We start from the raw sequence: 18383 nt of genomic DNA, 5'->3' as shown, positions 1-18383 counted from the left end.
ACCCCCAGCCAGTGGAGGTGTTGGCCTCTGGGTGTGTGTGCAAATAGCTCCCTCAGGGCACTGTTGGGAGAATGGGAGGTGAAGCTCTTAATGAGCACAGTGCCTGGTTCCCAGTAAACACTCCGCAGGCCAACTCTGTGCACCTGGGAACCTGGCTTTAGGTCCTACTCTGCTCCGGACACACGGAGTGGACTGGGACCAGTGTGTCCCCGCCTTGCATCTTGTCCTGTGAAACGAAGCTTCTTAACCCCTAAAGGCTGTTAGGAGGGGCGGGTAAAATGATGGGGCAGCCCATGGTGCCGGTGCCTCAGCACTTTGCTGAAAAGGGCCACTGAAGAAGCCCAGGACTGGAGGGCCAGCGAGGCCAGCCGCCCATCCCCTGCAGGGCCCATCCGAGGCACTGGCAGGATGCGTTCTCCTGGTGGGAACCAGGTGCGCTTCCGCTGCCCGAACCACTGAGGCTGACCAGCATGAGCACAAGGGGGTGTATTCCCATAGCCCCTCCCAGCAGCCTTGTTTCCAACAGCTAATGCACGGCATGGGGAACGCATTCTATCTGAGAGCTGGAACAAGCCTCTGGACTTTTTCTTGTTCCCCAGGGACCAGCTCAGCCCTCTCTTCCCCTGGAGACTGGCATCCTGTTGGAGAAGGTGCACCCAGGGTGGGAGGACTGGTGCTCCTTTTCAGGTCTGGACTCCTTCCCCTCCCCCTGTTCCCTCCCCTCCCCTGCTCCCTGAGGTCCCTGAGTTCTACCAGTAAGTAACCCTTGACCACCCCCTGTGCCCACTTGGTCCAGGTGCTGGCATCTCTTTCTTGGACCAGTGTAATTAAAGGTCATTGTAGGTCCAGGGTGTTTCCTGGCTTATCGCCCCTGATGACACCCACTGCCCTTAGGAGGGAGTGTGATGGGCTGTGCCCTGCAGGATCACATCCCAGTTTACCTCCTCACCTCATCTCCTACTGTCTCCTACCCCTAGATGGTGCTTTGGCCACTTGGACCTGCTATGTATGCATTCCTGGGTTCAGCTATACCGGTCCCACCCCCAGATCCAGATCTGCAGTCACATTGGCCCCTCAGTGGGGAATGCCCTTCCCCTCCCCCTCTCCCCTGGAAATTCTCCTCCTCTCCAGAGCCAGCCCAAGGCATCAGAACTGACAGTCTCCCCAGCGAGCCCCAAGTGCCTCACTTGGGCTGTGGTTGGAGGAAAGCTCAGACAAGAGGGACTGTTCCTCAGCCAGGATCCCTGAGGCACCTTGTCCCAGGAGTGGGTCCTCAGGTCATCAGCCTCAGGGGCAGGATTGTGTCCTCACTCCCCAAAGGCACCTCCTTGGTGGCCTCAGCCCAGCCCTTCCTGCTGCCCCACCCATCTCCTATGCATGAGGGGTCCCCTCCATGAGACCTGGGCTCCTCGTGTGCTGGGATCAGGTCTTTCCGCTCCTGGGTGCCTGGAATGGCCTTGACCCACAGCAGGTGCCTGGAGGCTGTTCTGTGAGAAAATGGACTGGAGCTTAACAGTCTCTCAGACGCTCATGTTCAATTCAAAACTCACCAAAGACTGCTTTATAAAACCAATTTTATTAATTTCCAATGAGGATATATCTGTCTTCCTCATCAGGAACTCTTCTGTTGGCCAGATTCCAAATTGCAAGTCTCTCTTTTGGAATAGGGGTGGACCACATTCTGACCTTCAAATTGTTTATTTTTATTTTTTTAAGATTTTAAAAATTTGTTACTTTTTGTTTTACCTATTTATTTATTTAAGATTCATTTATTTGGCAGGGGTAGAGACAGAGGAAGAGAGAGAATCCCGAGCAGACCCCACAGTCAGCACAGAGCCCAACGCAGGGCTCAATCTCACAACCCTGAGATTGAAACCAGAGTTGAAACCAGGAGTCAGACGCTCAACCCACCCAGCTGCCCATCAAATTACCTTTCTAAAGGACCCCAAGGAGATTCTGTCCCTGGCCAAGGTATAATCCCATTGGGAGCGGAAAAAGCTTCAGAGCTGGGACGCCAGAGACCGTGCTTGGGTTCCAGTTCTGGCATTGACTTTGCTGGATGACCTGGGCAAGTCATTTATTCCTCCAGGCCTCAGTTTCCTCATCTATCTAACGGGGATATCCATCCTTGTCTGTCTGGCTGTTGTGAAACCAGAAAGTATCAGAGAAACTGCTCATTCACTCAGCTTCCAGGACCAAAATGCAATCCCTTCCTTAGGAGAGCTGGGCTGTTGGGTTGGGCAACTGGTCACGGGTGGCAGGGTGCAGAATGGGATAGACAGAAGGACAGAGAGGTGCACCTCAACCTGCTCTTTCTCCTGACCTCCTATTCTCCAGCTCAGAGCCCCCCGGGATGGCTTCCAAGGGTAGGATAGCCAGTATTCCGCCTGGCGTGCCATCTCCCTTGATCAGCCAGCGGGGCCTGCTAGGATCACTGAGTGGAGAAAAATGCTAAGGCTGCATGTGAGCCCGGCAATATCTGTCCTGGGTCCCCAAGGGGGCAGAAAGTGGCATCCACTTCACATATATGTGGCATCCATGAGATCTGAACTCCTTGGCTTGGTTTTATCTTTTTTCTAAGGGGTGATAGGATCAGGATCAGCAAGCCTATCTTGGGGCAGAGAACAGATTTGTTCTGTGTGGCTCCGGAGACATGCCTAAAATCAGGAAAGTGGATCCCCTTCATCTTGGTCAGGAGCCGTCTGACCTGGTAGTGAGCCCCTGTCCCTGGAGGCATTCAAGGAGAAGCTAAACAACTTGAAAGCAAGGAGAGGCAACTCCTATTCAGAGACAATGGTGCGCGGATCCCCTAGATGACCTTGAAGCCTCCTTCCCGTCCTTGTGATCTTGCATTCGATTCTCCGGTGAAGGCCTATCAGTGCCTTTCCAACCGGCCTCCCCTCCGGCCTGGGGGCCCCCTCAGGGTCCAGGACAGGAGTACTCATCAGACCAGTCGGAACAGTGCTGCGTGTGGTCATGGCAGAGGCTCCTGGGGATGCAGCCGCAGTACCCGAAGACAGTCGAGGGGCAGCGCCACCAGCCTGGGCCACAGGGTGGGCATGTCGTCACTGTGGGAACAGCAGAAGAGCAGCTGGCCCGGGGCACCCCTGGGTCCCCAGAGCCCCACTCTCTAAGGCTGGCTTGAATACCATCTCTTCTGAAAAGCTTCCCTTGATTCTTACCTGCCCCCCTCCCCCCAAAGAACCCCTCCCTAGTTCCCCAGCACGTCCTTTCGGCCTCAGCATGATGTTAGTCCTGCAGGTAGGACACGGGTTTGACTCCTGACTATCACCCACCAGAAGCTGGCACCAGGCACAGCCAGCCCTTCCCAGGGTTTGGCACACGTTTGTTGTTTGAACAATGGTGAGGAAATCGAAAAGAAAGTCTGGGGCAGTGAAGGAGCTCCAGACTTGGAGCCAGAAGACCTGGGTTTACATCCCTGTTCCTTTCCTATCCCTTCTTCTGTGAAGTCCCTTCTCTGCTTTGGCCTCAGTTTTCTTACTTAGAAGTTTGGGACCAGTGATTCCTGCCCTGCTTTCCTCACAGGGTGACTGAGAGGTGCAGAGGAGAGGAGGGAAACTCGTGCTGAAATCTCAGTTCGGCCTTGTATGTGCTCCTTGCAGGACCCTCTGGGCCTTGGTTTCCTCATCTGTGCCCTTGAAGGTAGGTGCCCTACCATGGAAGAATAGGCCTCCAGAAGGAGCCACTTGGAGTGGTAGTGAGCACTCCACCACTGGAGGCATTCAAGCGGGGGTGGAAAACTTCTTCAGAGTACACAAGAAGGGGAGGCAGGGGAACCTCTGAGATTGTCTGGTCAAACTCTGCCCTTTGGCCACTGCCTAGCCCCCTGCCCCAGCGAAGCCAGTGCCCAGACCCCTACCTGGGCTCAGTTCATCTGAGCAGTCCCCACAGTTGTTGGTCCCATCACACTTTTGGTCCGAGTAGATCCAGAAAGATGGGTCTCCACAGCGGGCCACGAGGAAGCTGGGGAGGCTCTGGGGCATATCCCCTGCATAGGGACAGATGAAGCAGGGAGAGGTTCACATCTGGCCTCCAGACGTCTCTCTGGAGGTGGACTGTCCTGCCCGCCCCCCCAAACCCGGGCTCACAAGGAGAAGGGCTCAGGAGAAGGTTTCCTGGGGGAGGAGGTCAAATCAAGGGGAGAGGAGGATTCTTTCCCTGTCAGCACAAGACGGCCAGAGAGCGGCATCTCCCTCATTCATTCCTGGCTTAGCTCCGGGGCACACCCACTTCACACCACTGCTTGCACTATTCCCTTCGCCAGAAGTGTCTTTTCTGACACCTCTACAAAACCATTCCACGGTCAAGGGCAGGCTCAAGTTCCTTCACCTCCAGGAAACTGCCTCCAACAGGAACGAAACAAGAACAAATGTGAAGTCTTGCACTCGGGGGCCAGAACGCAGAGGACATGGCTTCACAAACTTTGTGAGAGAGGGAATCAGAGCACTGTCCTTGAAGGTGGGTTCTGCGTTAGGTGGTGGTGTGAAGGGGCTACCAAAAATGAACATGAACTGAGACTACATGGCGAGAGGTCTTTGGGAGGGGAAAAGCCTTTGTCCTTTGAACTAGCCAGGGCTGGCCAGAAGTGTGATGGATGCTTCCGGAGCCAGACCGAGGAAGGGGACGAGGGCAGCTGGTGTGTGTCCTGTGGTGTGCTGGTGGAGTGGAAAAAACCAGCCTTGAGGGGGGATGACTGTAGGAGTGTGGAGTGTGGCACTGGGTGGAGGAACCTCATGGCGGGCAAGAAAGCAATCTTCAAATCCATGCAGTGCACCCATCATGGGAGGTGGATTCAAATGTGGTTCAGATGAAGGAAGAGAGTTGGGACCAATCAAGGATGCTACAGGGAACAGCTCTAAATTCAGTCCAAGGGAGACAGTCCCATGGAAACCACGTGATGAGGGAGGGGAGCAGCTGCCTCGGGCTATAGTGAGCCCCCCATCGCTGGAGTATACAAGCAGAGGCTAGGTGGCCTCTGTTGGGTGTGTGAGAGGATTTGGGCATGAGCTCTGACATGGACTAGATGAACTTTAACATCTCTTCTAGTCTAAAAGGTCCTTGATGCAGTAACTTCCCCCATCCACTTCCCCACCACACGCACTCCAACCCCCCAGACTCTCTCCTTTCTACATGGAAACTGCCTAGTCCATGTAGTCATGGCTTTTCTCTCCTGGGCCCTTCAGGGCTCTAAGGTCTGGGACCCATTCATTCACTCATTCATTCATTCACTTGTCATTCATTCATTCATTCACTGGTTTCATCATCTGTTCAGGAAATAATCCCAGAGACTCCACTGCCAGGCACAGGGGCCCCCAGGTCAAGGAGAACTGGTGTGGGGGGCAACCCAGAACGGGCTCTGGAGGGTTCCACTTGGGGCAGGGCAAGGCTGAGCAGGTACTCACGGCACATGGCCTCGTCCTCATCCTCGCCGTGGGCACAGGTGCGGACGCCATCACAGACCCTGCTGGCGGGGATGCAGCTCCTCCGGTCATGGCACAAGAAGCCCGTCCTGTTCGTCAACGTCACACAGGTCTGGGCCCCTGAGTTGGCAGGGGGAGACCCCAGAGGGGCAAGAGTGGTGTGCACAAGAGCATCACAAGTTCCCCCGACTCAGCCCCACACTGAGCTGTCCCGAGGGGCTGGGGTGGCCAGGAGGATGCTGGGCTGCGTGGTGACAGAGGTGAGGTCGAAGCTCCCACTCTGCCATTTGCCTGCTGTGTGACCTTGGGCAGATGACTTGACCTCTCTGAGCCTCACATTCCTTGTTTGTACGGTGGGGACGAGAGCACACACCCTGTAGGACTGCTGGGGAGATTACATACAAGCTTTTGTGTGACCAACCCTAGAACACAGAATGTGCAGGGTAACTCACGGTTCTCTCCTTTACTGAGAGCTGATTGCCAGCCTCACAGAAGCTCCTAAGGACAGGGCTCTAGTCAGTGAAGTGGTTCTAAAGGTGGAGCTCCGGGTGCTGGGTCAGGCTGTCAGAAGCAATCTCCTGGGCTGGCTGGGGACCATTATGCCACAATCCCTGACATCTGGGCACAACTACGAGCTGTAGAGCACTTTGACAGTTGTAGTCTCTTGTTTCCTCAAATAGTTCTGGGCGGTGTCATCTTTAGCCCCGTTTTATAGATGAGAAAACCAAGGCTCAAGAAGGTGCAAGGCCCAGTCACACGGCTAACAGCTCAGGCCCGCTGTTCCCACTCCTCCCTAAGGCTGGGGCCGGCCCCCCAGTGTCCAGGAATGCTGGGCAGCTGAGAGTCTTCCCTTCCTTCCCAGGGTGGGGGTGCGGGGGGAACCCACCCAGGGCCGCTCTGAAGAATTACAAGAGAGAAAGTGACGGCGGGAGGTCACCCCGGCCCCACGGCTGTGCGTGGGCGTGTATACACGTGCGTGCCGCCTGGAGACGGGCTCGGACTGCGCATGTGTGTTTGGGCACCCAACACCCGCCTCTCACCTCCCGGGGAAGCCTCAGCCAGCGGGAGAGGGACTGAGTCTCAGAGACATTCCCACTGTCGCACACGCATACACACACTGACACGCGTGCATACACACAGACGTTCACACACGTGCACACAGACACACACTCAGACAGGTACGTGCATACACACATGCAAACAGATAGACGTGCACATACACTGACACACAGACACATGTGCATGTACACGGGGCACATGAGGGCAACTCCTCATGTGTGTACTTCTACTCGGTGCCCATGTTTTTGCCCGGGGGGGTAGAGGACTGTGGATTTTACCCCTTGTTCCCGCTTGTCCTTTTCTACCCCCCAACCTGGCTACAGAGCCATCTCTCAGAAATGACAGCCCACCCCCAGCTGGAGCCTCTGTCCATGGCACTCTGGATGGTGACCCCTCCCCAGCACAGGGCACCCGCCGTGTCCACTGCTCTGGCCCTTGGAGACCCCCAGCCTCCTATGTCTTCTTCTCCTCACATTTCTTCCCACCCTCAGGATTCTGCATCTGGCATTCCCTGCGCCCGGGAGGCTTTTCCTGCCTCCCTCTCCGCTAACCATTGCCCTCCTTTTCTTCATGGCCCTTCATCTCCCTTTCTCTTCCCAAGATGCCCACCTGACTCCTAGCCTGGGTCAGAGGCCCAGATCCAGACTTGCAGAGCCCCCACTAAGCCCGCCTTAATGGGCTTCTTTGATTAATGTCCATTAATCTCCAAACTATCAGCTCCATGAGGCAGGGCTGCAGGGATGGACAAGATATGTCCCTGTCCTCTGGTGGAGGCAGACACACAGATGCACGGCACCCCCAGGAAGTGTGGGGGCCGTGGGGGCCAGGCACAAGGCCCAGCCTGGGGGTCAGGGCAGGGTGTCTGAGGAAGGAGACATCAGAGCCGAGTCCGCTCAGTAACTCATCGTACAGATGGGTTAGTAGCAGCTCAGAGTCCCGTATGCGTCTCATCGCGGAAGCCCACAGCATTAGGGTTTCTCGTCACTGTGTGCTCCCCATTCCCTCTGAGCAAGCCCAGCCCACCCACTCTGGACCACGCTGACCTGGTGTGTGTGGTGGGAGTCCCAGGATGGAGACCAGGGCGATCAGGGCAGCGAGAGTGACCAGCAGGAGCAGCAAGAAGGCTGAGAGGCAGGCGCCCTGGCGCGAGCAGCAGAGGGGGCCGCAGCCTGCGTGTGGGGTGGGAAACCAGTGGCGGATCCCCCTTGCCCAGCCCTACAGGTGCACCTCCCGTGTGCGGGGTTGGGAACAGGAAGGACTCCCTGGAGGAGGGGGCTCCTGAGACTTCCATGATGCTCCCGGTTCTGCCTGTGGGCCCACCTCCACCAAGCACCGATCCCTCGCCCAAGCCAGTGGCTGGTGAGCAGCAGTGGGAGTGGGCATCCGGGTCTCTGCATCATGGCCCTCGCCTCACTGTCCTCCCTGGAAGACTTCTCCTCAGAAGGCCAGGAGAAACAGACACCTGTTTAGTGAGCCGCTGCCTGCGACAAAAATAAAGCAGGCCCTTCGTAGCGATTACTTCTATTTTTCAAAAACCTTTATTTTATAGATGAGGAAACTGAGGCTTAGAGAAGAAAAGGTCCAGATCACCTCATGCAGAGCTGGGACTTGAGTCAACGCCAAGTGACCATCCATCCTGGAGCCAGCCAGGATGCTGGCTGGACTCCCAGCTGGACCCCACGGAGAAGTCACATGACTTCTCTACGCCTGTTTCCTCAGGCAGATGGGGGGTGTGTCATGATATCTCCCTTAGGCTTGTTGAGAGGACTAAGCTAAGCTAGTAACCGGTTACTAGCTTAGTGTGTGCTCGGCACACAGTCAGTGCTCTGAAGGTTTTAGCTATTCTTAGTGTTTATTGAGTGTTTACTATGTGCCTGGCTGTTTCGTAAGCACCGTGGAAATAACAATGAGAGGAGACATCCACTCCTTTAACTTACCTTGTACCTTTAATTTTTGCCTGCTCGCGAAAATCATGAAAGAAAGATTGAGGACGTACGAGCATCCTGCTGTGCAGAGGACAGAGGATCGTCACAGTGCGGTCCTTACCTAACCCTGGGAGCTTGCCGCTGCACTTGGGAGGACAAGGCATGGGTGGGGAAAGGGAGAGTGTGGGCACCACTGCTGTCTGCAGGTATCTCAGAGAAAGGGGCCGGCCAGGTCTCGGCATCTATGTGTCCCCAGGGTCCAGCCGCGAGACTGGGCACCCAGTGAGTGTTTTGTGACCACTCTGACCCACACATCCGGGAGACACAGGAAGGCACCCAGTTCAGGTGAGTTAGAGGCCTTTCCCTCTGATCCACTCCCCTGTCCAGAGCTTCCTACACTGCTTGTCTGCTGGGCAGACCTGTACCTGGACTCCCGCAGCTCTAGTTCCGGGTGCTGAAGTGTCAACAACGTGTGAACAAGGGGCCGCGGGTGCTGGAAGGAGGGGTGAGGTAAGCAAGGGTGGGATTTGCACAGGTGGGGGTGGGAGGGGGCGTGGGGGTGGGCAGGGGAAGGCATTCCAGGGAGAGCATGTAGGAGGGAAGGCCTGGCGCTGGGTGAGTGGGGAACTGAGCTGAAACCCGCCACCTCTGCAGGGCTGTTCTGTGGCTCCCTGGTTGTCATCAGCAAACACAGGGTCAACTCAGGTAACCAGGGAGATAGCGTGGAGCCCGGGGATTCAAGCAGCTGCTCCTCAAATATTTGTGCAGCACAGGCCATGGGCAGAGGGATCCCAGGCGGGACCTGAGATAGCACTGGCCCAGCCCCACGATGGCACCACTCTTCAGGGCTCAGAGCCCTTCCACGCCAGCCCTCCCTGGACACATGGGAGAAGGAGGCCGTTTGCTCCACAACCACACCCAGCGGGAGCCTGGCTAGAAGGATGAAGGCACAGGCGCTTAGCCACCAGAGGAATCCCAACTTGAATTTGAACTCCATCTGCCTCTCCCACCTCCCAGCTGTGTGCGATCCCAGTTTGGCCAAGCTCCCCAAACTTTCTTAGCCTCAGCTGCCTTATCTGTTATTGTCCCCAAACAGGCCTCCTTCTCAGAGGTGTCCTGGGTACTAAAAGAGGCCATACACTGCCAAGCACAGACTAGGAGGGGTAGGGGGTTGGGGGGGTTGCTGATCCTTTAGAGCTGGTATTATTACTATTTACCTCTGGTTTCTGTTTCCTCATTGACAAATGTGGGCCAAGATGGGGCATACAGTAGGTGCTCAATAAATGTGTTTCTTCCTTTACTGCATAAAGGCAAAGCAACCTGTCCTCGGTGCACGGTGAGTCAGTGGCACACTGTAGGAGCTAACTTAGTGTATGATCCTGTCTACTTTATCCCTCAGAGGTACAGAGAACAGTCCGGGTCACCCACGGAGTCAGGGAATTGGCTGCAGAGCTCTTTCAGTCACGGTGGAAACAGTATGTGGGGCGGGGTGTGTGACAGGCAGCACACACCGGCGCTCAAGGCATAGAGAGAAAGAAGAGCCCTCTTAAGCAGGTGACTGTCAGCCCTGTGGCCAGGAAGCTGGGAGTGGAAGACATGACGTCAGCGTGGGGGCAGAGGTCTGAGGGACAGTGGGGGACTTGGGGAGCCCTGTTCGTGCCTCTGAAGCAGCGGCCCAGCCTCAAGGGAGCCCACTGCGGAGCTCTGTCCTTTACCTTCCCCTCCGGGGAGGGCTTTGGTTCCAGCAGCATTGTCATCGCTGTCTCCCTGCGCAAGAGAACAGAGTGAGGGCTGGGCTTAGGTGGGCCGAGGGCCAGCCTCTGGGAGCCAGCCAGAAGGGGTTTTCAGAAGGGTCAGGGAGAGCCTAGTGTGGAATCCTGGGCCCCACACATGCCAGCATGCCGAGAACCTCAAGCCCATCGCGCTCGCTTCATGATTCCACACTTTCGCCTGGACCGTGCCCTCTGCCCACAGTGCCCTTCTCTCCACTGTCCACTTGGCCAACACTCATCCTTCAGACCTGCTCAGGCTCATCCCTTGAGGGGCTTTCCTTGAGGCCCCATCCCATAATGCTGACCGCTCCCTCCCCTGGCCTCCTGTCCGCCTGGCTCCTCTGTCCCCCTTTCAGCACTCGCCACCGGAACTGTGCGGCTGGTTCACCTGTGGGATCCCCTACAACCTGGGAGGGAGCCTCCAGAGCAAGGGAGACCCGGGCCACCTCAGCTGCTCCCCTCTTCACTTAAGCCCACTCTTTATCCCAGGGTTGGCCTCCCCAGGTCGGGGAGCATTTTAAAGCCGTTCTTACCTGTGGGAAGATTTTGTTCATGTCTCAGGCCTCCTGCTCCCAGCTCCAGGCTCCTGGTCCTGGGGCCCCGTGCAGAGAACTCAGCACAGGTTCTGGCCCTGTTGCCAGGGGCAGCCTGGCGGAGGGAGGACTGAGGCCTGGCCTGGCCACACCCTCTCTGTGGGCAGTCCCCTCCCAGGTTCCTGCCTCGCCCTTCCTCACTCCGCCCTCTGACCTCCCACAGAACACTCCAAGGCTGGAATCCTCATGCCCACATTACGGACAAAGAGCCTGGACAAAGAGCCTGCGGTCAGACAGGAAGAAACTGCCCCTAGGCCACACAGTAGGGAGGGCGAGGCAGGGTTTTTCCTCCACATCTGTGGTGAGACCGGGGGCTCTCAGGGCCCTCAGCTGCATGAACGTCCAGGCGGAAATATCCAGAATTAAGATTCTAGTTAAAACAGGAATCATTTTCTTATTGTTCTAGTCAATTTAATAGGTAATCTATGTGGCCAGAATATGCATTTTCCACTAAAATTATAAAACAAGTATAATTTTAAATTATTTTCTTTTAAAAAGTGGCCATGTGCCTTTTTGTCTTTTGGGGGACAGTGCCCATGATGGGGGAGGGGCAGGCAGGTCACTCACCTGAATAACCCTGGCTTCCTGCCCTGCAGGAGGCAGCCTCATCCCAGGGCTGAAGGGACCAAGGCTCTGGGAGCTCCAGGGACTGTTTGGAAGACCAAGGGAGGTGAGGTGTCCACCTCGGGACTGAGCATGGGACCTCCTGGGAAGGTCACTGGGCAGCCTGCCCCTGATGCCTACGGCTTGTCTACCCTGGGACTGGCCTTCTGTTTTGCACTGGGATATGAACCACTGGAGCCTTTGAGGTGGAGGTGGGATGGATTGATGCCAGAGCAGCCCTCCAGAGGGAGCCGCCCTGGGAAGGGCCAAACCCTCAGCCAAGAGAGAGGGCCCTGCCACTGGTGCTGGTGTAGGCAAGTTGCTCCCCTTTTCTGAGCCTCAATTCCCTCATGCACAGAATGAAAGGATTCAGCCAAATGAAGCGGGCACTTGGGGACTCCTATAATCAGACCATAAGACCAGACTGGGAATAGGTTTAATTGGGAGTGATCCCTGGAAATGCCAGCTGGGGAGTGAGGGGAGTGGGACAGGGAAGGGAAGGACCCCATAATAGGCATGTGATTAGGCACATTCCCATGAGGTGCAAATGGAACTTTCTCCTGCCGAGGAGTTCGAGGAGACAAGGGAGAAGGCACACCTCCAAGTTACCCTGCCTGAAGGCGAGGGCATGGAGGGGGGGGTCTGCTTGCCAGCTCTTGCTAGTCGTTGGCTGAGAATTGCTGGGGGTACAGCCCGCTGGCTCAGCTGGCCTGTCGTGGGTGAAGAGCTGCCAGTATTGGTAGTGGCAAGCCAGGTTGCGTGCTCTGAAGAGGAACGGGTGGGGGGGGGGTGTATGGCAGGACACCCCCACCGTGGCTGCCAAAGATGCTAACTAGATTTCATTTGTCTGCCAATGGCAATCGATGGCAAGAGGATGCCTGGATGTGGGGTTCATGAGGGTTCTGAGGTCAGGATTCAGGGTTTTGTGATTGACTAGAGGGGTCTACCGTGGGTTCCCTTGGGCAACCCTGCTGACCTCCCTTGGCCTTGGCTGGGGCCTGCTGGAGCCATACCTTGGTACACTTCTAGCAGGAGTGGGAACTTGGGTGCTGATAGTCCAAAGTGTCCCCCACCGCTAGCTGTGTGACCTCTGAGCTAACCTCTCTGAGCTTTGGCTTTCCCACTTACCTCTCTAAACTCCTCTTCCATTCATTCCTGAAGAAAGTGGTGCCCCAATAAAAGGACCTCTCTGTGCTTTAACCTCCTCTTTCCTCCCCTGGGAAAAAAAAGGCCCCAAAACTTATTACAGAAAAGTAGGAAAAAAATCACATAACAAGTAATAATGAATCTACCCTCCAGAGTTAAGATTTAGTTATTTAGATTTAGTTAAGATTTAGTCATTTTTGCTTTAGACTTTTTTTTCTATTAAGTTTAGTAAAATCAAAGGCCTATTTTCTCCCCGGTTGTATTCCTTTCGTTCTCTCCCCAGAGACAACCAGTTTCCTAAATATGCCGTGTTTGCTTCAGGAGCTGCTGCTATCTCTAGACACAGACACGCAGACGCACAGACACAATCACATGGTAGGGGCACCTCAATTGTAGCACAATTGGCCACGCTGCTCTTCCCGGGGGCCATACGACTCTGCACTCCCATTAGCAGCGTGTGAGAGTTTTCAACTTCCATCTCCCCAGCCTCAAAACGGTCATTCTCAGACAACTGGTGGGTACAGAATGGTGTCTTTGGGTGCCGGTGGTTTCATTTGTACACCTCTAGTAATTACTACTGCTATGACTAATCACTATTGTTGAACACTCACTTTTACCACACACTGTACCAAATGCTGTATGTATGTGAACTCATTTAGTCCTCCCAGCCACAGGGTATGGGGACCATGATCTCCATTTTACAGATGAAAACACTGAGGCACAGAGACATTTCGTTGCCCAAGGTTCACAGCTGAAAAGAGGCAGAGCCGGGATACAGGTCTGGCTCCTGTACCCACACCCTTACTTCTGTAAAGCATTCCTCAGATCGGCAGCATCTGCATCATCTGAGAGCTCGTTAGAAGTAAGGTCTCACTGTAGCCCTGTCGAAGAACCTGCATCTTAACAAGGTCCTCGGGAGACTGAAATGGAGAGCCTTGCCTGACTCCATGTATTGTGCTGCCCATTTTTGTATATTGGTCATAAGGATTTCCTCCCTGCATGTTGCTTTTTCGTGTCTGTTGTTCATTTTTCTACAGGTGGCTTGTCTTTCTCTTGATTTGTGGATTTCTTTATGCTGGACTGTAGCCTGTCACTTGCTTCGAGTAGCTTCTGAGGGCTCCCCCTGCCTTTCTAACTCCATCTTTTGTGCCCAGAACCAACTAAAAATCTCACTTCATGAAGCCTTCTTTGACTCTTCCTCCTTCCCGGATTAACCTATCCCTCTATGCCTTCCTGTCTGAGGCTTGTCTTGGCCCGGTGGTGGCTAGGAGAGACTGGACACGAGATCAGCCAACCTCAGCTTGGCAGACAGACCTGGGTCTTCATCCCAACTCTGCCCAATTAATACTAATTTAAGGTGTGAAGTCACAGCCTCTTGAAACTCATGTCCTCACCTGGAGAATGAGGACAAGAACACTTGCCTCAGAGCACAGTGGTTAGAATGAAGTCAGTGCACGTATGTGAAAATGTTCTGTTCCCTTTGGGGGCACAGTATTGTTTCTGGAGGCCTCGGTTTGTGGACAATTACAGAGAGCTGCAAGGAACTGCTTTTTAGTCCAGGGCCCATCTCTGGGTTAGAGAATCCTAATGGGCACCACCACTAGATGGACCCAGGGACTTCCTCCCAGATCCGCCTAGAGGGGAGGCCTATCCCTGGCTCAGCATTTATCACTCCTCCCCAAGGCCTCCTACAACTTGCGGAGCCCTGACTGGTACCTCTCCTCTCTCAGACTGTCTACTCAACTCTGGAATGGAAGTGGCGGGCCCCAGCCTGCTTTCCTAAAAGAATGTGGTCAGCACCCATTGAAGGGGATGGTGAGACTGCTCTAAAGGACTTGGAGGAGGGTGCGGACAAACACCATCATGACAGAGCTGAGCAGATCCTGTTACGAGACAGCATTACAATATTGTTTAATGCAGATGATCCAGATTTTATTGAAGTTTACAGACATATATGTCATGAACCGACAGACGCAGGGCCCCAGCAACGACCGCGTGACAGTGTATCTTGAGGTAACATTATCAAGCTTTTGTTGTCTAACCAGTTGCTGAATTCTTTCCACCCAAGCCTTTAATTATTGCTGTCCCAAGGCTGCAGAACAATTCAAGTATGAAAAGCACACAAGAAACAGTAAAAAAAGGAAAAAAAGGCCCAAATAATTTAGAATTGAACAGGCAAACAAACATATTTTGCTCCTAAAATGACAAAGTAAAACTGTGTGTGAACTGACTGGAATTTAAATAAAAACTTAAAAAAAAAAAGACAAAAGTTAGACAACCTCTAACCCAGCGGTTTTAGTGCACTTGGATGGGAAAAAAATAAATCTTTATTCTCACTAACTTCTAGCTGAAATGTAGCATTTCCTTCAACTATGACTGTAGGCCACAATCGACAGTCTATGAGCAGCACCTGCGACTTTGTCACCAATAGAAACCACAGAGATTCAGGTATCACATTACAATGGTTGCAGGTATTTAGAAATAATAACCTGAAATTACTTTGGAATCACAGAGGCTCTAGAACTACCACTAGACCTTAATCTGAGTTAATAAAGAAGTACATATATACACAACCACAAAATTTTAAAAATATCTTAATAACTATAGTTTAACATCATTAGTTTCCTTTGCAGTCCTTCATATTTAGTGTTTGGCATCTAAAAACACGATTCTGAAGAGTCCACAGGCTTCACCAGATCGCCGGAATGGTCCATGGTGTGAAAAAGGTTATAAACACCTGCTCTCAACAAGTTAAGCCATCAACATCACAGGAAGAGAACACAATAGGGAAGGTCATGGAGCTTCAGCAAGCACAAATTTGAGAAAAGGTATATAAACTGTGCTTCCCAATCTAATTATTGCAAGGAGTTGGAAAATCCAGATTGTACAAACTAGCTTCTCCCAGAAGGCCACATTTCCCACTATTTCACTCTTTTATCTCTATTACTGTACATACTTCCGCCCCCGGACTCAAGCTTAGAACAAGTAGTCAAGGAAAGAAAGGTTAAAAAGGTAGCTTGGATGTTGATGATACGCAAACGTAAACATGACAGTCTTAGCAACTGGCCACCTGGTGGGAGGGGCTCAGGAGCACACTGGGTTCATAGAGGCTGGGTTGGCAAACCTAGAATTTAAGCGTGGTGGTAAGTTGACCCAGCATTGTGGTTTTAAAAAATTTAGCCTAGCGTTCGTCTGGTAAGAAGCTTGGGCTCCACAGAACAGCCTTCCCAGTCTGCTTGGCAACACTTAGATTGTGATCAGGACCCCGAGACCAGTCCTAGGATTTACCATCCAAAAATAGAGTGGAGGGATAGAGAGACTTATAGATAAGGGCTCAAAAATATATGTGAAGTAAAATGAAATAGTATTGGGCATAAAAAAAAAAAAGAACTTTGGGAAGGGAATGGAATTTCCCATTTCAGTATGGCTGGGTAAGTATATAATTGAGTAAATCTTATTGGTTACTACAGAACTGGTATCTTCGACTTCTGAACTTGCCCATCTGTTCTATCCTCCATAACGTTGGCAAGTATATGGTTCTAAAACAATGTAACTCTCCTGCTTAAAACTTTCCTATGGCTCCCACTGTGCTCAGGATCAAGCCCAGGTTTTATAAGGTCCTTTATGATCTTGCCTGCCCAGCTGCATCTATGGCTGTGCTTGTGCACGCTTTATCACAACCTGGGAACCAATTTGCTGTCCCCAGCCTCCAGTGTCTAGGTCTTTAAGTGCACTGTTCCCACTGCCTGGAGTACTTTTTTGTTTGGCTTTAGCTCCTCCTCCAGATTTAAGCTTGGATACCACTTCCTCCCATAGGTCCTCCTATGTCCTCCTACTGTACTCTATGCTTATCTTGTCATAGACCTTCTCACATTAATAGTCTGTGAGCAACCAGTCTTGTTTGTTGTTGAAGTCCTATTGCCCAGCACGGGGCATGACACTCAGGCTCTCACAGGGTTGTTGGATAAACTGGGAATCTGGAACAGGATACCTGCACAAAATCCCCGCCATGGTGTGGTGGTATGGGGACTCAGATCAGACATGTTTTATAGTCTGCTCCAAAAGTGGGGTGGGAGGGGCGGGGCCTGGTTAATTTTATCAGAAAAGGTCTAAAGCCTCTAGATCAATAATTCCCAATATGTATCCTAAGATGCTTAAGAGCCCATAAAAATCTTAACAGCTAACTTACATATTTCAAAAATAATGGAAACAATACATATATCTAAGATAAAGCCAGGCCAATAACAAAGGATAAAGTTGTTTGCTTTTGGCTGGACTATCAAAGTAAAAATAGTAGGTTTCATGTGATGATCAGCAGCTCAGGTTGGCTGATAACGCATCATAGAAATCTCTTGAGACAAGACTGATAGGCCAAATAACCTAGTAATTTCTGATTTACTGGGAAAATGTATCAAAAATAAAAGGGTCTGTAAAGTTTTGTTAAGAAACTGGCAATCTTGGGCCTAAAACATTCATTACGGTGGTTACTACCGTGTCTGCAACTGCCTGAATTAGTATGTCTCTTAGACCAGGGACCTCATACAAGGACCTTAGGAATATGGGAGGTTTGAACCGGAGACTCAAGGGTCTTGACAACTTGCCTAGGACCAAGATAAGATTCTCAAGATGCTGTGTGGTAGGAAAGCAGGTGCCACTTGTCTCATGGAAGCAGGTGAAGAGGGACCCATCCATGAAGGGCTAAACTTTAAAAAACGGACTGTTTTCGTTGACTGTGTTGGAATTTTAAGTCAAACATGCTTGTGCATTTTTAGGGGGATGGTGAGCTTTTTGTTTAAAGTAAAACTCTTTTCAAAAACGTCAGTCTGATTTAATGCTAAACTAAAAAAGGCACAACACGAGTATTTGAGAAACCTACTAAGTAACAGGAATGACTGGGTATTTCCACATATATGGAATTATTTCTTAAACAAGGGGAAAGTTTGTCTAAACTTGAATCAGGACTTTCAAGTGGAATGAGAGTGTCGCAGGGGCACCTCATTCAAGAAGCAAAAAGAAACAAGACCAAAGGAAGGGGGTAGAATCTGGGAAAATTACCCACTTGCTCTTTCTTATCTAGGCTTCACTTTGCGCTGTTTCAGAGGGAAGGCCTTTCCTAACAGCAGCCCTAACAGCAGCCTCTCAGGCTGCTACACACGTGCAGCACTTGGCAGATCTCCCCCTCCGCTTGCTTCGTGCACTGCATTACTAGGAAGTCTGTGCCCAACCAAGGGACATAAGCGTGTATCACGGTTGGGGGGGCGGTTTTATTTTTTTAGCTGACTCCAATCTTTTCCTCATGTTTTTCAACTGTTTTCTCACAAAAAAATAAGAAAGAGACAACAACCACTTGATGACTGCCTTGTAATTCCTTCCCTCCTCTCCATCTGGATGTGTGCACAGAATTTCAAACCCTCTGTCTTCCAAATCTAGACCTGTCATTTGGTGACCAAAGTGTTAACTTGTGCAGTTAACTGTGTGTCCTCCTGACTCCGAGAGAGCTGGTCTGGCTGGCAGGTAAGGTGTGACTCCCTGCGGTCAAGTGGCCCTACGGCCCGTGCCAGCAATGCCCCGTGTGCCCTGGGCATCGGGAAGGCACTGCTCTGCAAAGTTCTGTAACACTTCGTGCTGAGACTGTGGTGTTCTGTGTCACTCTTCCTTTTAAATCTGGATCACTGTATGTTAAAAGAATGATAATAACAAGTCTTTGCCAAGTGAAACCTATACTTAATACTGCATCGCAAGAGTCTAATTCTCACAGGCAACATGAGAAATTTTCTCTGAAAATATCTTTAACTTACATATGATATGCTTCCTAACAAAGAAAAATAGTTCTTTGGAAAGACT

The 18383-nt window shown here is 52.1% G+C and overlaps 1 protein-coding gene across 1 annotated transcript; it reads right to left on the bottom strand.

Moving 5' to 3' along the window:
* Positions 1-1559: 1559 nt before the first annotated feature.
* LDLRAD1 (low density lipoprotein receptor class A domain containing 1) lies at positions 1560-10838 on the bottom strand. Its single transcript, XM_080802885.1, has 6 exons — positions 10731-10838; positions 10141-10192; positions 7544-7669; positions 5424-5561; positions 3881-4009; positions 1560-3068 (listed from the first exon to the last, which is right to left on the bottom strand). Exons 1-6 carry the CDS (start codon positions 10749-10751, stop codon positions 2920-2922), a joined length of 615 nt encoding a protein of 204 aa, XP_080659011.1. The 5' UTR covers positions 10752-10838; the 3' UTR covers positions 1560-2919.
* Between the last annotated feature and the right edge of the window lie 7545 nt (positions 10839-18383).

Source organism: Martes martes (genome assembly GCF_963455335.1).
Source record: "Martes martes genome assembly, chromosome: 4".
Taxonomy (NCBI): Eukaryota; Metazoa; Chordata; class Mammalia; order Carnivora; family Mustelidae; genus Martes; species Martes martes.
The sequence above is the reverse complement of the archived record's forward strand: the minus strand, read 5'-3'. Positions and strand labels throughout refer to the sequence as shown.

Bases quoted from the DNA above. Each gene is read 5' to 3' on its own strand.
- LDLRAD1 (XM_080802885.1), bottom strand. From the start codon at position 10,751: ATGAACAAAATCTTCCCACAG. The intron at 10,193-10,730 runs GTAAGAACGGCT...TCTCTTGCGCAG, and splicing joins TGAACAAAATCTTCCCACAG to GGAGACAGCGATGACAATGC. The intron at 5,562-7,543 runs GTCAGCGTGGTC...CTGCCAACTCAG, and splicing joins ACTCCCACCACACACACCAG to GGGCCCAGACCTGTGTGACG.